The following is a 14982-nucleotide window of genomic DNA, read 5'->3' as shown; positions in this document are numbered from 1 at the left end:
ATCACTCAGATCTTGTTAATTTCATGCTATGAAACTGTTCTCTTCAGTTGGAATTGCCTGAGTTAAACATCACCGTGCTGTCTGGGATGTCAAATACCGGTCTGAAATATGAGTTAAATCATCTGTCTGATACGGCTATTTTTAAAGCAATCATCTACTAATGCCTATATAAATCCGAAATCATAGTTTAGCTTCCCTAAAATAAACTAATATTAATCACAGGACATCTGAACACAACGCTCGTGCTTAGCTGCTGCCAACCAACACCGTTTGAATCCACGACACTCCTGAACTGATAACACTGTAACACGACCGGGAGAGTAACAACCCAGCAATATGACAATATTGCATCCAAATGCATGGGTTTCATATATCAACAACAACATTAACAGCTGCATGATCGTCAAGAATAATCAACTATGAAGTTGTATGAAAGATTGAGGACTGCTTTTTTAGATATAGAGGGAACCCCTAACCTGTGTCTGCGTGTCTGTTCAGCGTGCACGTGCTAAAGGCAACAGGACGTCGAAAGCCTGCAGGGTTAAAACAAAGGCTAAATGTACTGAAACGGGTTGGGATTTCTTACTGAAGAAAAAAAACGTTTTTGGAAAACGTGTCAGTGTCAGTGCGGAATGTATAGTAGGGAAACGGAGCTGTGAAGCGTCCGACCCAACAGAGGGCGATGCAACCCCCTCAGCTCGGCTCAGCTCAGCTCAGAGGAGAGGAGAGGAATTTACGGATTCTTCCACTTCTCTGAGCAGCTGTTATTTACATTCCCGTTTAAGGAATGCTTGTGGATTTAATATAAAAAATAGCACTAATGCGACATTGAACAATCAACAATTTACTGGACAACTATGAATTAGTTTGACGTCGTTTTCAAAGGCGCAGTGAAGGGACGAGGCCAAGGTAAGCTTAGTTTGTTTTCGTTAGCTATGTTAGCCAGGGGTTGCTAGCTAACCGGCTAAATAGCTAGCTAGGTAGCTAGCTAGGTAATAGGAGAGGCGGTGGAGCAATGCTGGCTAGTTAGATGGTTAAGTTTATTAATTTATTTAACTAATTCATATTTTCGTGTTATATTGTGAAGTATAAAATAATTAGTTGTCATGTAATTGATTCTTAAATGCAAAAGTTTCTGAACAATAACATCTGCAGCTACTAGCTAGCTAGCTACCTTACTAGCAAACCTAGCTAGCTAGCTAGCGAAGTCGGACACAGCTGATGTGAAGGGGGGTTTCTCTCTCTGTCTCTCTACCTTCTGAAACGTTGTCTCTCTGGCTTTATCAGCTCAAAAATATCGCAGTACTCTATTCTGTAGGATAATATTATCGTTTAATTTTCGGTCCGTGTCTGTGTTGTAACGTAAAGTTTTGTTGGATAGGAAGTTGGGACGTGGGCTGAGCCTTCATTGATGTCATTGCTTTGGATTAGTTGAGTGTAGGTGTAGGAAATACTATTGCCATTAGTTTCAAGTCTTCATTATTCGTTAAATACACGTTAATCAACCTGACCACGGTACATAACCATGTGTCTCCGTAATCATGATCCCAGTTAGTGACGGGCATGGATTTGTTTCCTTTTTTCATCGCATTGAGAGAAAATCTGGATAGCGAAGAACCCTTTCATTGCCCACAGTGCTCACCCGATGAAGATAATGCCTAATAATTGTCTCTTCTGATGTTTGTTACAGGGCATTGGCCTCACTATGTGTGCCTCAGTAAAGTACAGCTCTCGGGGCCCTGCTCTGATACCTCGCATGAAGACCAAGCACCGCATCTACTACATCACCCTCTTCTCCGTGGTGTTGCTGGGATTGATTGCAACTGGGATGTTCCAGTTCTGGCCACACTCCATCGAGTCCTCCACAGAATGGACTCTGGACCGTCGGAGTGTGCATGATGCGCCACTCGTCAAACTGCCTGTGTCCAGTCCCATTCCTGAGCGGGGAGACCTCAGCTGTCGCATGCACACTTGTTTTGATGTCTACCGCTGTGGTTACAATCCTAAAAATCGTATCAAGGTGAGATTAGAGCCCATCTGTCAGACCTGTTTCAAGCGCATTCTTTGAATTTGTAACGAGATGACAATGCATTAGTGATCTTTGAATTAATGTTTAAATAATTGGTATAATATGACTCATGATGTGAGTCCTCATGTTTAAGCATGCTGTGCATTGAACTTGTGTGTCCAGGTATACATCTACCCTCTCCAGCGGTTTGTGGATGAAGTTGGAGTGCCTATCAGCAGTACTGGCCTGTCCCGGGAGTATAATGACCTGCTGAGTGCCATCTCAGACAGTGATTTTTACACGGATGATGTCACACGAGCATGTCTGTTTGTTCCTTCCGTTGATGTGCTGAACCAGAACTCCCTTCGTATTCGGGAAACTGCTCAGGCTTTAGCCATGTTACCCAGGTGCAGCCTTTATACCTGTTTACATCACTGCTTCATGTGTGTGCGCCATGAACACCCAATGCGTGCCCACCTGATGTCAGATACTTTTAGCTGCTGATGCCCTTGAACGTTTGTTCCTTCCTGTTGTAATTTGGACTGCTGCATTGAACCTTGTGAACAGATGAACACATGGGGTGTATCTTTATATTTAGAGTCTTTGCCTCTTTATGTCTTCAGGTGGGACAAAGGGATGAATCACTTACTGTTTAACATGTTACCAGGAGGACCTCCAGACTATAACACAGCCCTGGATGTGCCTAGAGACAGGTGAGTACAACAAAATGGAGCTTTTCAAGGCTCTGTGATTTTTACACCCAGAAAAAATTTTTTTCTGATTGTGTGCTCCTTTACGGCCTTCTTGTCACTACAGTCAGAATTCTCTACAGTCTCTCACGCGCTCTTTGTCTTTTGAGCAATCGGTGATCACCAGTGATAATGGGAGAAGTTTCATTGTAGTGAAATGTTTTTGTGGCCCACAATAAAAGGAACCTGCTCCCAGAATTTCAGGTGACAAGCATTGGGAGATTCAATGAGATGCTGAGAGATATGGAATTACAGGCAGCTGCACTATAATTATTAGTTTTTTCTCTAGCACCTGTCACACTCTCAATCTTTGATTTTGGTATTTAAGTATCAGCTGATACCGTTACAATATGACCGTTGTGTTTGTATAAATAATAAAGCCACACAGTTAGTTATGTGCTGTGATTTTGGTTTTTATAGTGGGTGTGTTTTAACATTATTGTTATTCTCCACTCTGTTCTGAACATGCTCTTCAGTGTAGTTTAAAAACAAAGAAAGCCTTGCAGTTCTCTCACGGGTAAAGTTCTAAAGGTTTTTAAATATGTTTATGTGCTCATGTTCCACAGTAAAATAGTTCACACTACAGACTCATAACTCTTTTATTTATCTTCTGAGAACATCCTTACTGCTGCTGGGTTTGCCCTGGACACCAGGACTGGCCCAAACCTTTATAGGGCCCTAGATTTTCATTCCCAGTTGCAATCTGTATTATTATTTTTTTTTCATTGTACAGATGTGTTAAAATCAGGCTGACCAATCAGAACTCCGTTGTCAGAGTTGCAGACCAAATGAATGAGCTTCATGACTGCGGCAGAACAGCTAGCCTTGTTTGTAGCAGAACATAAAAGCTTATATGACAAGCAACACACTGACTATAAAAACAGAAGTTAAAGAAAATATATGGCAGAGCCTGCGTAAAGGCTGGCGAACGACAGTGAGTACTTTACAGCACCTTTATGCTGCTTTAAAAAAAAAAAAAAAAAAAAAAAAGTTTGTTTAGGTGCATCCAGGTCTGACAATGCGGTCAGCTTAATCATTAATGATGGTGACGGGCATATGCAATCAGTTCTCCAGAAGGTTTTTTAAAAAAGCTTTTTGTGCAATGATAAGTTTCAGTACATATTTAAACACTGAAAATGGAGCGTTCGTGAGCCCCTTATTTATCCGTTTTTGCTGAAACCACTGTTAACAATCAAAATAAGTCATCTAGGTTAATTTTGTAATTTTGTAATTTTTGTAATTTTGTATTTTTTACTTTTGGATTCTATTTTGTATGTGGGATAAGGGGGGAAGTGCAAAAGTGTTTCACACCACTAGAGGGAAGCACTAGTTTTATCTAACTAGCGTATATTGTGATTTATGGTACAACTGGAGAGCGTGTGTCCCTTGTAGAGAAATTACGAACCCCTTCAAACTTAATGTATGTCATATGTCTAGGTGAATACTGTAGAATTAGCTTTGTATTATCTAATTTGAAACATATTGAGTGTTTTGGCACTGGAGGAGTGCTAGATATATTATAATTTCAAAATGATAATTTATTCCTTTAAAACTAGCTTTACACCTTGTCTCTGAAGACCATATTTTACCAACTGATTCATATGTTTTGAAGGATTCGGAAGGATCCTCCTCGCAGCTGATTTAAGTAAACGAACAGAAAATTGTGTTTGATAGTTTAATTAAATTATTGTGTAAAGCATACAATGGTTTCTTTGCGTAACTTCGAAGTGGTGTATTCCATACTCTGATCAAAGGTGCAGCTAAGAGAAGCCATGAAAGGGACCAGCCCTCATGTGCCTAGAGGAGACATACATAATCTTCTGGTATTTACTGCTACATAGCCTATGTTTCCCAGCCTCTTCCTTGGCCATTCTCTTGCTTTTGGTGGAAAAGGTGAGTTTTATGTACTAGAAAGCCCTGAAACGATGAACACTTATCTGGAGCTGTAGGGAATTTCCTGGGCTCATCCAGCTGTGCTCCATTTGGCGTGCAGCCTCATAAGAACCAGCTGCCGGTGTGTGTGTGTGTGTGTGTGTGTGTGTGCGTGCGCATGCGTGTGTGTGGCTAGATAAAAAGACGTAGCTCGTCCATATTTATGGCTTTCCTTTCACTTGCTTCAGTCCCGTTTTTAATCGGCGTCCTGCACCGCAGTGCATGTTAGTTTACGCTTTATTGCTTTTTGTTTTATTAGCGTGAGAGTGGATAGCAGCTGAGATGAGTGAAACCTGGGCGCATTGTATGAACATGCTCACACATTTTGCTGCAAACACAATGTGGTTCTGTCACACACACCGTCTGTAAAAAGATATAGTAGGTATGCTGTTACTGAGTTTATTCATCAGCGGTAAAAGTATGCTGTGGTGTTTGTTGCCCAGAGCTCTGCTAGCTGGGGGAGGTTTCTCCACATGGACCTATAGACAAGGCTATGATGTCAGCATCCCTGTTTACAGCCCATTGTCAGCTGAGGTTGACCTTCCTGAAAAACAACCTGGGTGAGTTTTTGATAAAGTGCACTCTCTTTCATTTGCTTGCTTTACCCATTAATCATTTAGAGCAGAGCCAAGTCATCCTAACCTCTTGTGCCCTGTTTTCAGGCCCCGACACTACTTCATCTTGTCCTCTCAGACAGCCATTCATCGAGAGTACCGCATACAATTGGAAAGACTGAAAGAAGAAAATGGAGAGGCCCTGCTCCTTCTTGATAAGTGCAGTAACCTGTCTCAGGGCATGGCCTCAGCCCGGAAACGCTGCTACAAGGGCCAGGTGTATGACTACCCTCAGATTCTACAGGTGAGTGTCCCTCCACATTTAGTAAATCAAGATATCAATAAATAGGGGTGTAACGAAGAATCGTATCCTGAAACACAGCTGCATTGTTCCAACATCAGAGGTTGCAATCATGCAATCATGGTAGTGCCTCATACACCACACTTCCGCACTCATTAGCATTGCAGCTGCTTCCAGTCTGTCATGGAAATTGATAAAGGGGAATTTGAGATTCAGTTAAGATGCCCCCTTGTTTTATGTCCTAGATATGGCAACATTTTTATTTCCATATTTGCCGAAATAAAAAAAGAACACAGGGTAACTCACACAATTAGTAAAGTGGACCATGGTCTACAAAACGAATAACTCTTTAATGCAATCACAGCAAAAATGCAATCACAGCAAAAAGAGTTAAAAAGAAATAACCAGGTGCATTGGTGTCTTTATTGCAAAGGACATGAGACCCCTCACTGGCTTCGGACAGAACTTCCCATCACGCCAATCACATATATTTGATTTGGTGTTTGCAGTTTTGGAACAAATACCTGACCATGCATGCAATAAAGGTATCTGTAAAAGGCTGGTTTAGCATCACATATAAAGTCTTTAGCTCACGCTTTAAACGTTGCTTCTCAGGCTGTCATCACACAGTAGAATAGATATTTAAAAATGCTTGAACGTGATCTTTAACGACAAGCGGCCGTAACGGCGCCTCTTATGATTATGGAGATATGTTGAAGTTCTAGGTATAATGATGTGTATTAGAAGTAGTAATTCAGCCAATCACATGATCCATATTTTGGATCCATAAGTTGCAGCAGTGTTGTGTAAGGACGCAGCACACTGCATTTCCTTAATCGGCCGCTAGATGATTTGAATGCATATTGCTTATTTGATTGATATTTTACTATAGATATTTGCATAGATTTGAACTTTTTACTCCGTATTTTTTTGTTGTTTTAATTGTAATATTTTGATACATTTCTGGTTTAGTGGTGATGTTTGCCACCCACAGCACAGTTCTCTTTTGGTATAAGCTGAAGTACTAGCTGTCCACAGTGCACATCTTCTGTCCAGCTCTGTCTAGACAGGAAGCATGCTTATCATGTGGGCTGGGTGCAGCAGCACATCTGGGAGACGTTCCACAGGGGAAAGGGCCCGCAGGGGGAGGAGAGACCTCGTGCCTCTAAGAGCACCCTCCACAGTCCTCATCCTCATTCTTCTCAGTATTTACCTCCCACCCCTTGTAAACCTGATTATCTCATGTATGAAACTCCCCAAACCTTACCAACCGTGATAATTCTTACAGAATAATGTGAATGCATTAGGATTATGTATCTGATGTGAAAGTGATTTTGGGTTCAGCGGTATGTAGTAGCAGGCATGTGTCTCTGTTCAATATGTTGTAGGAGTCATCTTTCTGTGTGGTGCTGCGTGGCGCTCGACTTGGGCAAGCTACTCTGAGTGATGTTCTGCAGGCAGGCTGTGTTCCCGTCATCATGGCCGACTCCTATATTCTGCCCTTCTCTGAGGTGCTGGATTGGAAAAGGTATAGCTGTGAAATCTATTCTTGGTAGTGATTCATGACTTCTGTGTTTTGCAGTGCTTAATTTCTGTTAATTGTTCTGTATAATTTAACTTTTGCACTGATGTTTTCAGGGCATCAGTGGTCATTCCAGAGGAGAAGCTGCCAGAGATGTATACAATTTTAAAAAGTATTCCTCATAGACAAGTGGAGGAGATGCAGAGGCAGGTAAGAAAGTGGGTTAGATTAAACATTTAAGTGTGGACAAAGTGCAGTGGGCCTTGCGTTTCTGAAGCAAAAAGAAATTAAAAAAAAAAAATCACACCGCAACTAATCGTCAGTGTAACAGTTCCTAACCAGTGCCAAATGCTGTTGAAACTTAAGGCACTTTTTAGTTGGCCTCACTGACTAAAGTGCAAGCTGTCATCTCAAGTTTAATACAGTGTGAAGGTGAGGGTAAAGAAGTCATGACCTCTAGTCTGCTGCACTAACATTCCTCTCAGTGCTCCTTCAAAATGTGTCTGCCTCAATGGAGTGTTAGTTCCATTGTGAAAATATAATGTAGTCAGACAGATAAACTGGTGCCAAAAATAATAGGCCTTTAAGTATGTGCTTTTGATTTCTTTAAGAAATATATTTTTTTCTGCTGTACTTAATAATGATAAAAGGCAATTCTGACAATGTGTGATATACTTTTATCAAAACAAGTGGTTAACCACACAGTATGTGTTGTTTTTTTATCTTAACTTTATTCCTGTTGCCAAACTGTTCACATCGAATGAATGTAAAATCCTCTGTTCAGCCCATTCAATTACACCGCCCAGACAAGAGATGGAATAACTATTTTTATTCAGCCCTTGTCAGGCGATAGTTCCCTTGACACTGTTAATGTAAATGAGTTGCTTTTTTTATTTATTTTTAAATATACATATTAAATATTAATATGAATAATATATATATAATGTGTGTGTGTGTGTGTGTGTATATATATATATATATATATATATATATATATATATATATATATATATATATATATATATATATATATATATATATATTTTTTTTTTTTTTTATTTTTTTTTTTTTTAAACAATATTTTTTTTTTTAACTGTGCTCAGGCCCTGCTCCAGAGTTGCTCTACGATTCTGTACACAGAGACCCGCTTAGTCAGAAATGATGGTGTGTTGTAATACTCATAGCTATAATGCGTCATCCCACACTTCTCATTTCTTCTCAGTTCTTTCCTTCCTTTCCTTTCCTATATATCATTCCCACAGCATAAAAAAGGACTGGCGCAAAGATGATTCTTGGTATTATGGTTCATAACCTTGCATTCTAAACTCTAGCTTGCAGACAGCTGCATGTGAATGCACATTACATTAAAATAATTAAAATGAACATTAAAATAATTGTAAATAGTAAAATAAATAAAAACATAAAGATCATCAGTGTGGCCTGTAAAAATGTGTGGACACCTTACACTGGCAGTACCTAGTAACATCCCCTTTGGGAGAAATCACAGCTTTCAAATGATTTTTATAGCTATCTTAGTCTTTAAGTTCTTGTAGTTAGAATCGTTTTAAGCAAGTGACAGCTCCCTCAGATCGAGTAGAAAAAACCTTGAGAGGAACCAAGACTCAAATGGGGAACCCATCCTCTGGTTGACTAAAGATAGCAGAACAAATGACAGAACAACAAGAATAAAAAAATTACAAAATAGTGAAGGAAGCGCTCTGGCAAATGTGCCATTAAGTGTAAATGAAATGTTAATGTCTGCACAGGTAAACAGTAATATGCACAGCTATGCAGTTAGGCAAGAATGAATCAATGTGAGGATCCAGAGCAGCAGAACATCTCAGTGTGCAACAGAGTAGTGGAGAGCCAGGTCTGGCAGTACTGGGTCAGAACAGGGCATCTTAATACATGGGAGAGAGAGAAAACAAAGGGGTTAGGTGGATAAGCACAGCACTGTTCACAAATGTTCTGTCATGTTTTGGTCAGAGGAGTGTCAGGGCTATTTTAAAAGCTTCAGTTTTGTCACTTCATGTAGTCTATGGGGAATTTTAAAATATGTTGCGTCTTGTCTTTTTAGCTCTAGCCTTTTAAAAGAGAGTTTGACAGTTGCCTGGAATCCATTCTTCTCTTCACCCATGCAAGATCGCCAGTGCCACTGACGGCAACACAAGCTCAAAGCATGATCGAGTCATACTTCACTATTGGAAAGGTGTTATTTGCGCGAAATGCCGTTCCTTTTCTCAAAGCATATATTTAGCTGATTTATTCATAGGGAGGTTTTAAAGTTCACAGCACTCATTTAGCTTGTCTGCATGTTCTATAGTAGACTTCAGTGGTTGAGTTTTGAGGCATGGTCATTGGGTAATTTAACTTTAATGTGAATTATGCCATGCTACTTATGTTTGTGGAAGCTGTGCTGCACAGTCAAACAGTGCACCGCTAATCCTGACTTGACTGAACCTCTCTGCCGGTTCTTGGGTTTTCGTCTTACTAGCATACAAACACTTCTCTTTGTGCATCTTCCAGAACTCTTCTTACCCCTCTGAACTACCATTTCTTTATAATAGTCTGCACTGTAGGATGATTAAAGAAGCTTGGCTATCTCTTACAGCCTTCCCCTACATTAATTACTTGCTTAGAGGAGCCCATCTTTAAAGAGTCACAGGCTTGGAGGTTTGATTCAGCTGACAGTTCTTAATTCGATTGGTGACATGCTTTAGGACTAATTTGCTAATGTGAGGGGAAGTAATGTGTGCTTTTGCAGCTATTAGAGAGCCTAAACTCACTTGCTGTGCATTAGGATTTACTGAAAAAGTAATATTTTGTGTATTTTATTTGATTAGCTACAAAGGCTATGTTTGGCCATGTCATTTGGCCAAGGGTTTCCAAACGTTTGCATGCAACTGTAAATGTCTTTAATGCTGCTTAGGTTTCTACACAGTTTCTTATGCAGAAATGTGGTGGTGGCTTTAAGATCAGTAGTGCTATTTTTATATTTTTTAACCAACAGAGGGTGCAGTTGTCCATTTCTGCTCACCGAGCGGTGCACAGTATCCACGACTTTTGGGCAAGTCACTACTGCATGTGTCTTGGTCCCTTGCTTGGAGATTGCATGTTTCATAGAACTCTTGCACCCGTGATCAACTCTGTAAAGGCACTCTTTTAAGATGTGTGGTCTGGTCCCCTTTTGTTGGCTGTAATTTGTGGTGCTCTAAGTGATCTTCCACTTCTTTAAGATGGTGGCTGTGCTGCCTGTGATGTCGTAATTGTGGTGAAAAAGAAAACTGCTTGCCCCTGTAAGCAGTAGCAATATGCATTTATAGCAGGAAAACCACCTTGTTTTTGCTTTTGAGGAGGCAGAATTGATTTAGGTTAAACAATTTGTTAGCTAAGTGCTAAACAGCTGCTGGATGTTAACAGCGGTCCAGATTGGCTTCTTAGCCATGTTCTACAACGTGTGCTGAAGAGAGACTTCCTAGAGCGTTGTTTGGGTCAGCCCTTAAGAATAGAACACATACGCGCCTCATTAGGGAGGGGGAAGAGTCCGAGTCAATCCAAGCTCTGTGGCGCTACGTTGCTGTAATCCTGCATGAACCCATGTATAAGCGTTGGCTGATTGTGCAGGAGACAGGCAGGGCTGACAGGAATGACTTTGTCTCACAACCCTGATATTCCTGGGGTGTAGGCTTGCATGTTTTCCTTATGACATCAAGGGGCTCTTGACTTGCTGCTTGAAAAATGCCTCACCCATAAAATAGACATTTGTAGGAAAATGCTGTAGAACAAATACTTGTTTGCTCTTCCCAACAGTTTTAAGATAATATCCTGGAGTAATTATTTGCAACAATCACTGATACCTCAAGCGCTAAGAATGTAGCTGCCGCAGTGGGATGTTGACGCTCTAACGGGACAATTACTGTGAGGAAGAACCACTTAGGTGCATTTTGAGAGTTTTATGTGCCTGTGACTGTGACAGAAGAGCAGCCAGCTCTCCTTCTCCTTCTCATGCAATGCTCTCTCTTCTCTCATAAAAATTCTTACTGGCGTTTGAATGGGGCGGGTTCGAAGCTTAGTGGGTGCGGTTTTCTCTCGACCTCCTCCCGGTCGGAAAGGAAACTTTCATCACAGGCTGATTTATGGGCGGCTGCGCTCCCCCTGGGACCAGAAAGTCTTTTTGAATCCTCTTCCCTTCTCCATAAAAAGAAAAGCTGTTTTTGTGTTGTTGTATTTCTTAAGCGTTAAGGGCCAGACCCGCGGGGGCCGTGAAGGGGAGAAGAGAGAGTGCTCCCCTAATGTGCTGCTCGGAGCTCCCTGTAGACCATATGACAACAAACATGCCAGTCAATAAAACGCTCTGCTCAACAATGAAAGGAACCTGTGGACAAAGAGAATACCACTGCCCCAAACCTTACACCACAGGACCCTTTTTTATCTAGTGATTGATGATGAGGCTGGCATTATTACGATATTTTAAGTAAATGTTGTCATAGTAAACACTAAACTGTCCCGGGTATATGTGGGAATTGTTGGTACTTAAAAACAGTGACCGGTTGCATGTTTTATTACAAAGAACATAAACGTTTCTGTTTAATTAAATGTAAAGAAGCAAATTTGGAATAAATGTATACTCCCAAGTGGCTGAATCTCCCCTATCACTGGGAGATTGCAGATTTAATCCTAAAGAGTGACCTCCCTCTGTTTGATTGGTTAGGATGGGCCTTCCTCTCCCCATCACTTGGCATGATTCTATCCTGTTTAGGCATATCTGAAAAGTGTGCTTAGTTTTTAAGTGACATTGCGTTAGCTGCAGTTTGAAAATTAAATGTCTCTGGCTGCCTACACGTGACTCTCCGTCTGCCTTCATTCTCCCACAAGTGGTAGCATCGTGTGATGGGGGCAGTGATGGGGGCAGTAATGGGTGGTAGTGGGTGGGAATTGAAAATGAAAAATTGAAAAGAATCATTGTACTAATAGTTTTTGACAGAAGGTTTTCAGTTCTTTATTTTTCTTTTATTTTCTTTATATTCCAGTGTATAAAATCAAATTTACTACCTTTAACCATATCAGTACTGAAGTATTGCCCTTCCATGTATTAGGCAGTAAGCTGGGAACAGTTTGATACTGTTTGGACTTAAGCAAGGGTTCGACCTCCATCCACTACTAAGTGTGCAGGGTCACGCAGGACCCAGCGTGGTGGCGCTAGGTCGCTGTACCGTGGAACCTCTTAGCAGGAGATAGCACTGTTATGGGTAATTACCTCTTATGGACTCCTCTCTCTTCACAGTGGGACTTTAAATTTCCTAATAGATCAGCAGGAGTTGGCTCAGAAAGCAAGCTCTAGACTGTAGCAAGACTGTTTTGTTAAATTGATAGGTAATTTGCTGTAGGCCAAAGCATATTTTGATGCAGTCTTTGTGATGTAGTGATTGAGTTCTGCATTAGGTTATTTAGAATGCGTTATGATTTAACTGATGCTATTATTGTGATCTGTGCTGTGATCTGTACTTTTTCTGTTAATATTGAGCATTCTTCCTGCGCAGAGTCCCTGTATTCATTGCTTATACACCAGCACAGTGTACACCTAACTGCACTAAAGGTAGTAAAAGCAATCATATTGAAGAAAAGATACTAGCTTTTAAATGTTAAGCTCTACTTTAAATAGTTTTTTGGTTTACATGAGGTGCAACCTTAGCTGCTTAATGTAGACAGGTATTCTGAGGTGTTACGCACTCAGTCAAACTCAAATTGCTCTATAATACACAATTTACTATTTTGCTTTGCATGTCTTTTCAAATGTCTAATTAATTAAATGTATATTAATGTGCCTTTGGATATTTGTTTCTTCTGTTTTTTACTGTTAAAGGCTGTTAACTGCAGTGGAAATAAGCGTGCTGCAGATATTACAACTGTTGGGCTATGTTCATTTTTCCCTTTTAAAATTCCTTTCGCAGAATTAACTAGCACGCGGCTCACTGCATCAGGACACCAGTAGTAATTAAATAATGTGAAGGAACATGTGTGTTACTTAGATTCCTAAGGGCATATTTTTATATTATATATCTGCTTGTCATGTCTGAGCAGCATGGTTCAATTGCCTTGCCTTTTGCAGATGGCAAATACCTAGACATTTTATAGGCAGCACATGATTAGTGTGTGACTGGCATATAGAGTGTTTCAAAAAATTTAATTCTTAGCCTTTGGGTCAACAAGACGCAACATAGCTTGATCTGTGCACTTGATCTCTTGCCCTAGTCACACTGCAGAGCTGGGCTTGTGCCATTTCAGTGGAAAAGGCTAAAATACTGATGGGTTAAAATGCTCGTAACAATTCAGAGTGGTCCCTGCAGTCATGTCAACAGGCTTTAATGGGCTACATTGCCTTTCAAAGTGTGCTGTGGGTCATAAAGGCACATTTTGGGAATGTGGTGGATGTCCAGAGTTGGAGGCCACAGCTTTGGTCGATAATTGGATTATATACATTATCTGTGTTGCTGCTCATGTGATGTAATTGCTAGTATTATGTACTCTCTGTTGATCTGCAGGCTCGCTGGTTTTGGGAAGCGTACTTCCGCTCCATGAAGGCTATTGGTTTGACTACATTGCAGATAATCAACGATCGCATATACCCGTATGCGGCCCGCACATATGAGCAGTGGAACAATCCTCCAGTTGTGGTGAGTAAACCCACGATTAATGTTCTGTCTGTAATGTTTTATGTTTTTCCTTTTCTGTCTATTTTTGCTATTATATTTGAGTTTTGTTTAAATGTAGCCTAAAATGCATTCATTCCATATTTTAACATTTTAAGTTCATTCGTTTATAACTAGGTATATGACTTACATAGTTAAAATGCGATGTTTTAAATGCTTTAATGCGATTTTACAGTCGTATTTACTGCCCTGTTAATTTGCCTCGGAACTAAAGCATGCTTGCTGCATAGCACCTAAAAGTTTATAGATAGCTGAAGAGATAGTAGTTGTCTTTAGTAGGGTTAACTTTTAGCCTAGCACCTGGCTAGTGCCTGCTCACTTCGCTAACTTTTCTTTTGTTCTTGTACGGTATCATGGCTCTCCTTGTGGGATTTGAATTGGCGCATTTTACAGTTCTGTTTTTTATTTGGTGGGTTTTGCTTTTACAGGAGGAGACAACAGTGTTTGAGGGTCTTATTATGTCACTTCCATTTACTGAACTATCATTATTCAACTATTCCAATCTAAAGACAGTTTCCCATTCCAGGGGACCTTTTAATTAATGTTAATTCTGATGATGGAGCAGGGAAGTTGTCAAAGTGTACTTGCGGCCTACCAGCATTTGGCAGTAGGAAGGGTAAAATGTCTAAAAGTAATAAAATTTTAAATGTGATCTTTTAAAAAGCTTCACAGGATAAATAGATAGATCAGATATTAATTCCATAAAACTTAATATATGAATGTAGTTTTTGTGCGTAAACAGAGTCCATTTGCATAGTATTTCAGTGCTAAAAAAGCATAACACAGTAACAGATGGAAAAGAGACATCCAGCGTTTTACAAGCTTTAGTTTGCCAGAAAACAGGAGTGTAAACTTTTTCAAATTTGAGCTTTGTTAATTTTCAAAAAGTGTAAGAAGTTATTGCTCTGTGTTCAAATAAAAACATCTTAAGTTAGAGCTGTTTGAAGTTTTCGATCAGGTTAGTCAATTAAATTAAATGACAGCAAAAATATTATTATATTATTATTATATATATTATATTTTTGAATCTTGTGAAAAGGTGCCGTTTTTATTAAAAGGATGTTCATCATTTCTAATCCAAAATTTGTTTCTTTAATAGTGTGTGGTATACATATGTGTTTTAGAAGGATGTGTTTTGTGCAGTTTGAGGAACCCCTGGCTCATTCTGTGCACCACTGTGTCTGTGGCAGGTACGGATTGTGAATA

General features: G+C 40.0%; 1 protein-coding gene across 1 annotated transcript in view; it reads left to right on the top strand.

The window, feature by feature from the left end:
• The first annotated feature begins 717 nt into the window (after positions 1–717).
• ext2 (exostosin glycosyltransferase 2) overlaps positions 718–14982 on the top strand; it is a 28198-nt gene continuing 13933 nt past the window's right edge. Inside the window, exons 1-9 of the mRNA XM_072659902.1 lie at positions 718–909; positions 1691–2020; positions 2192–2415; positions 2632–2721; positions 5133–5249; positions 5352–5547; positions 6933–7072; positions 7183–7276; positions 13609–13740. Coding sequence (XP_072516003.1) covers positions 1706–2020; positions 2192–2415; positions 2632–2721; positions 5133–5249; positions 5352–5547; positions 6933–7072; positions 7183–7276; positions 13609–13740 — 1308 coding nt within the window. The 5' untranslated portion in view covers positions 718–909; positions 1691–1705. The remainder of the gene's footprint in view (positions 910–1690; positions 2021–2191; positions 2416–2631; positions 2722–5132; positions 5250–5351; positions 5548–6932; positions 7073–7182; positions 7277–13608; positions 13741–14982) is intronic.

This window comes from Salminus brasiliensis, chromosome 17, assembly GCF_030463535.1.
Source record: "Salminus brasiliensis chromosome 17, fSalBra1.hap2, whole genome shotgun sequence".
NCBI lineage: Eukaryota > Metazoa > Chordata > Actinopteri > Characiformes > Bryconidae > Salminus > Salminus brasiliensis.
The sequence above is the reverse complement of the archived record's forward strand: the minus strand, read 5'-3'. Positions and strand labels throughout refer to the sequence as shown.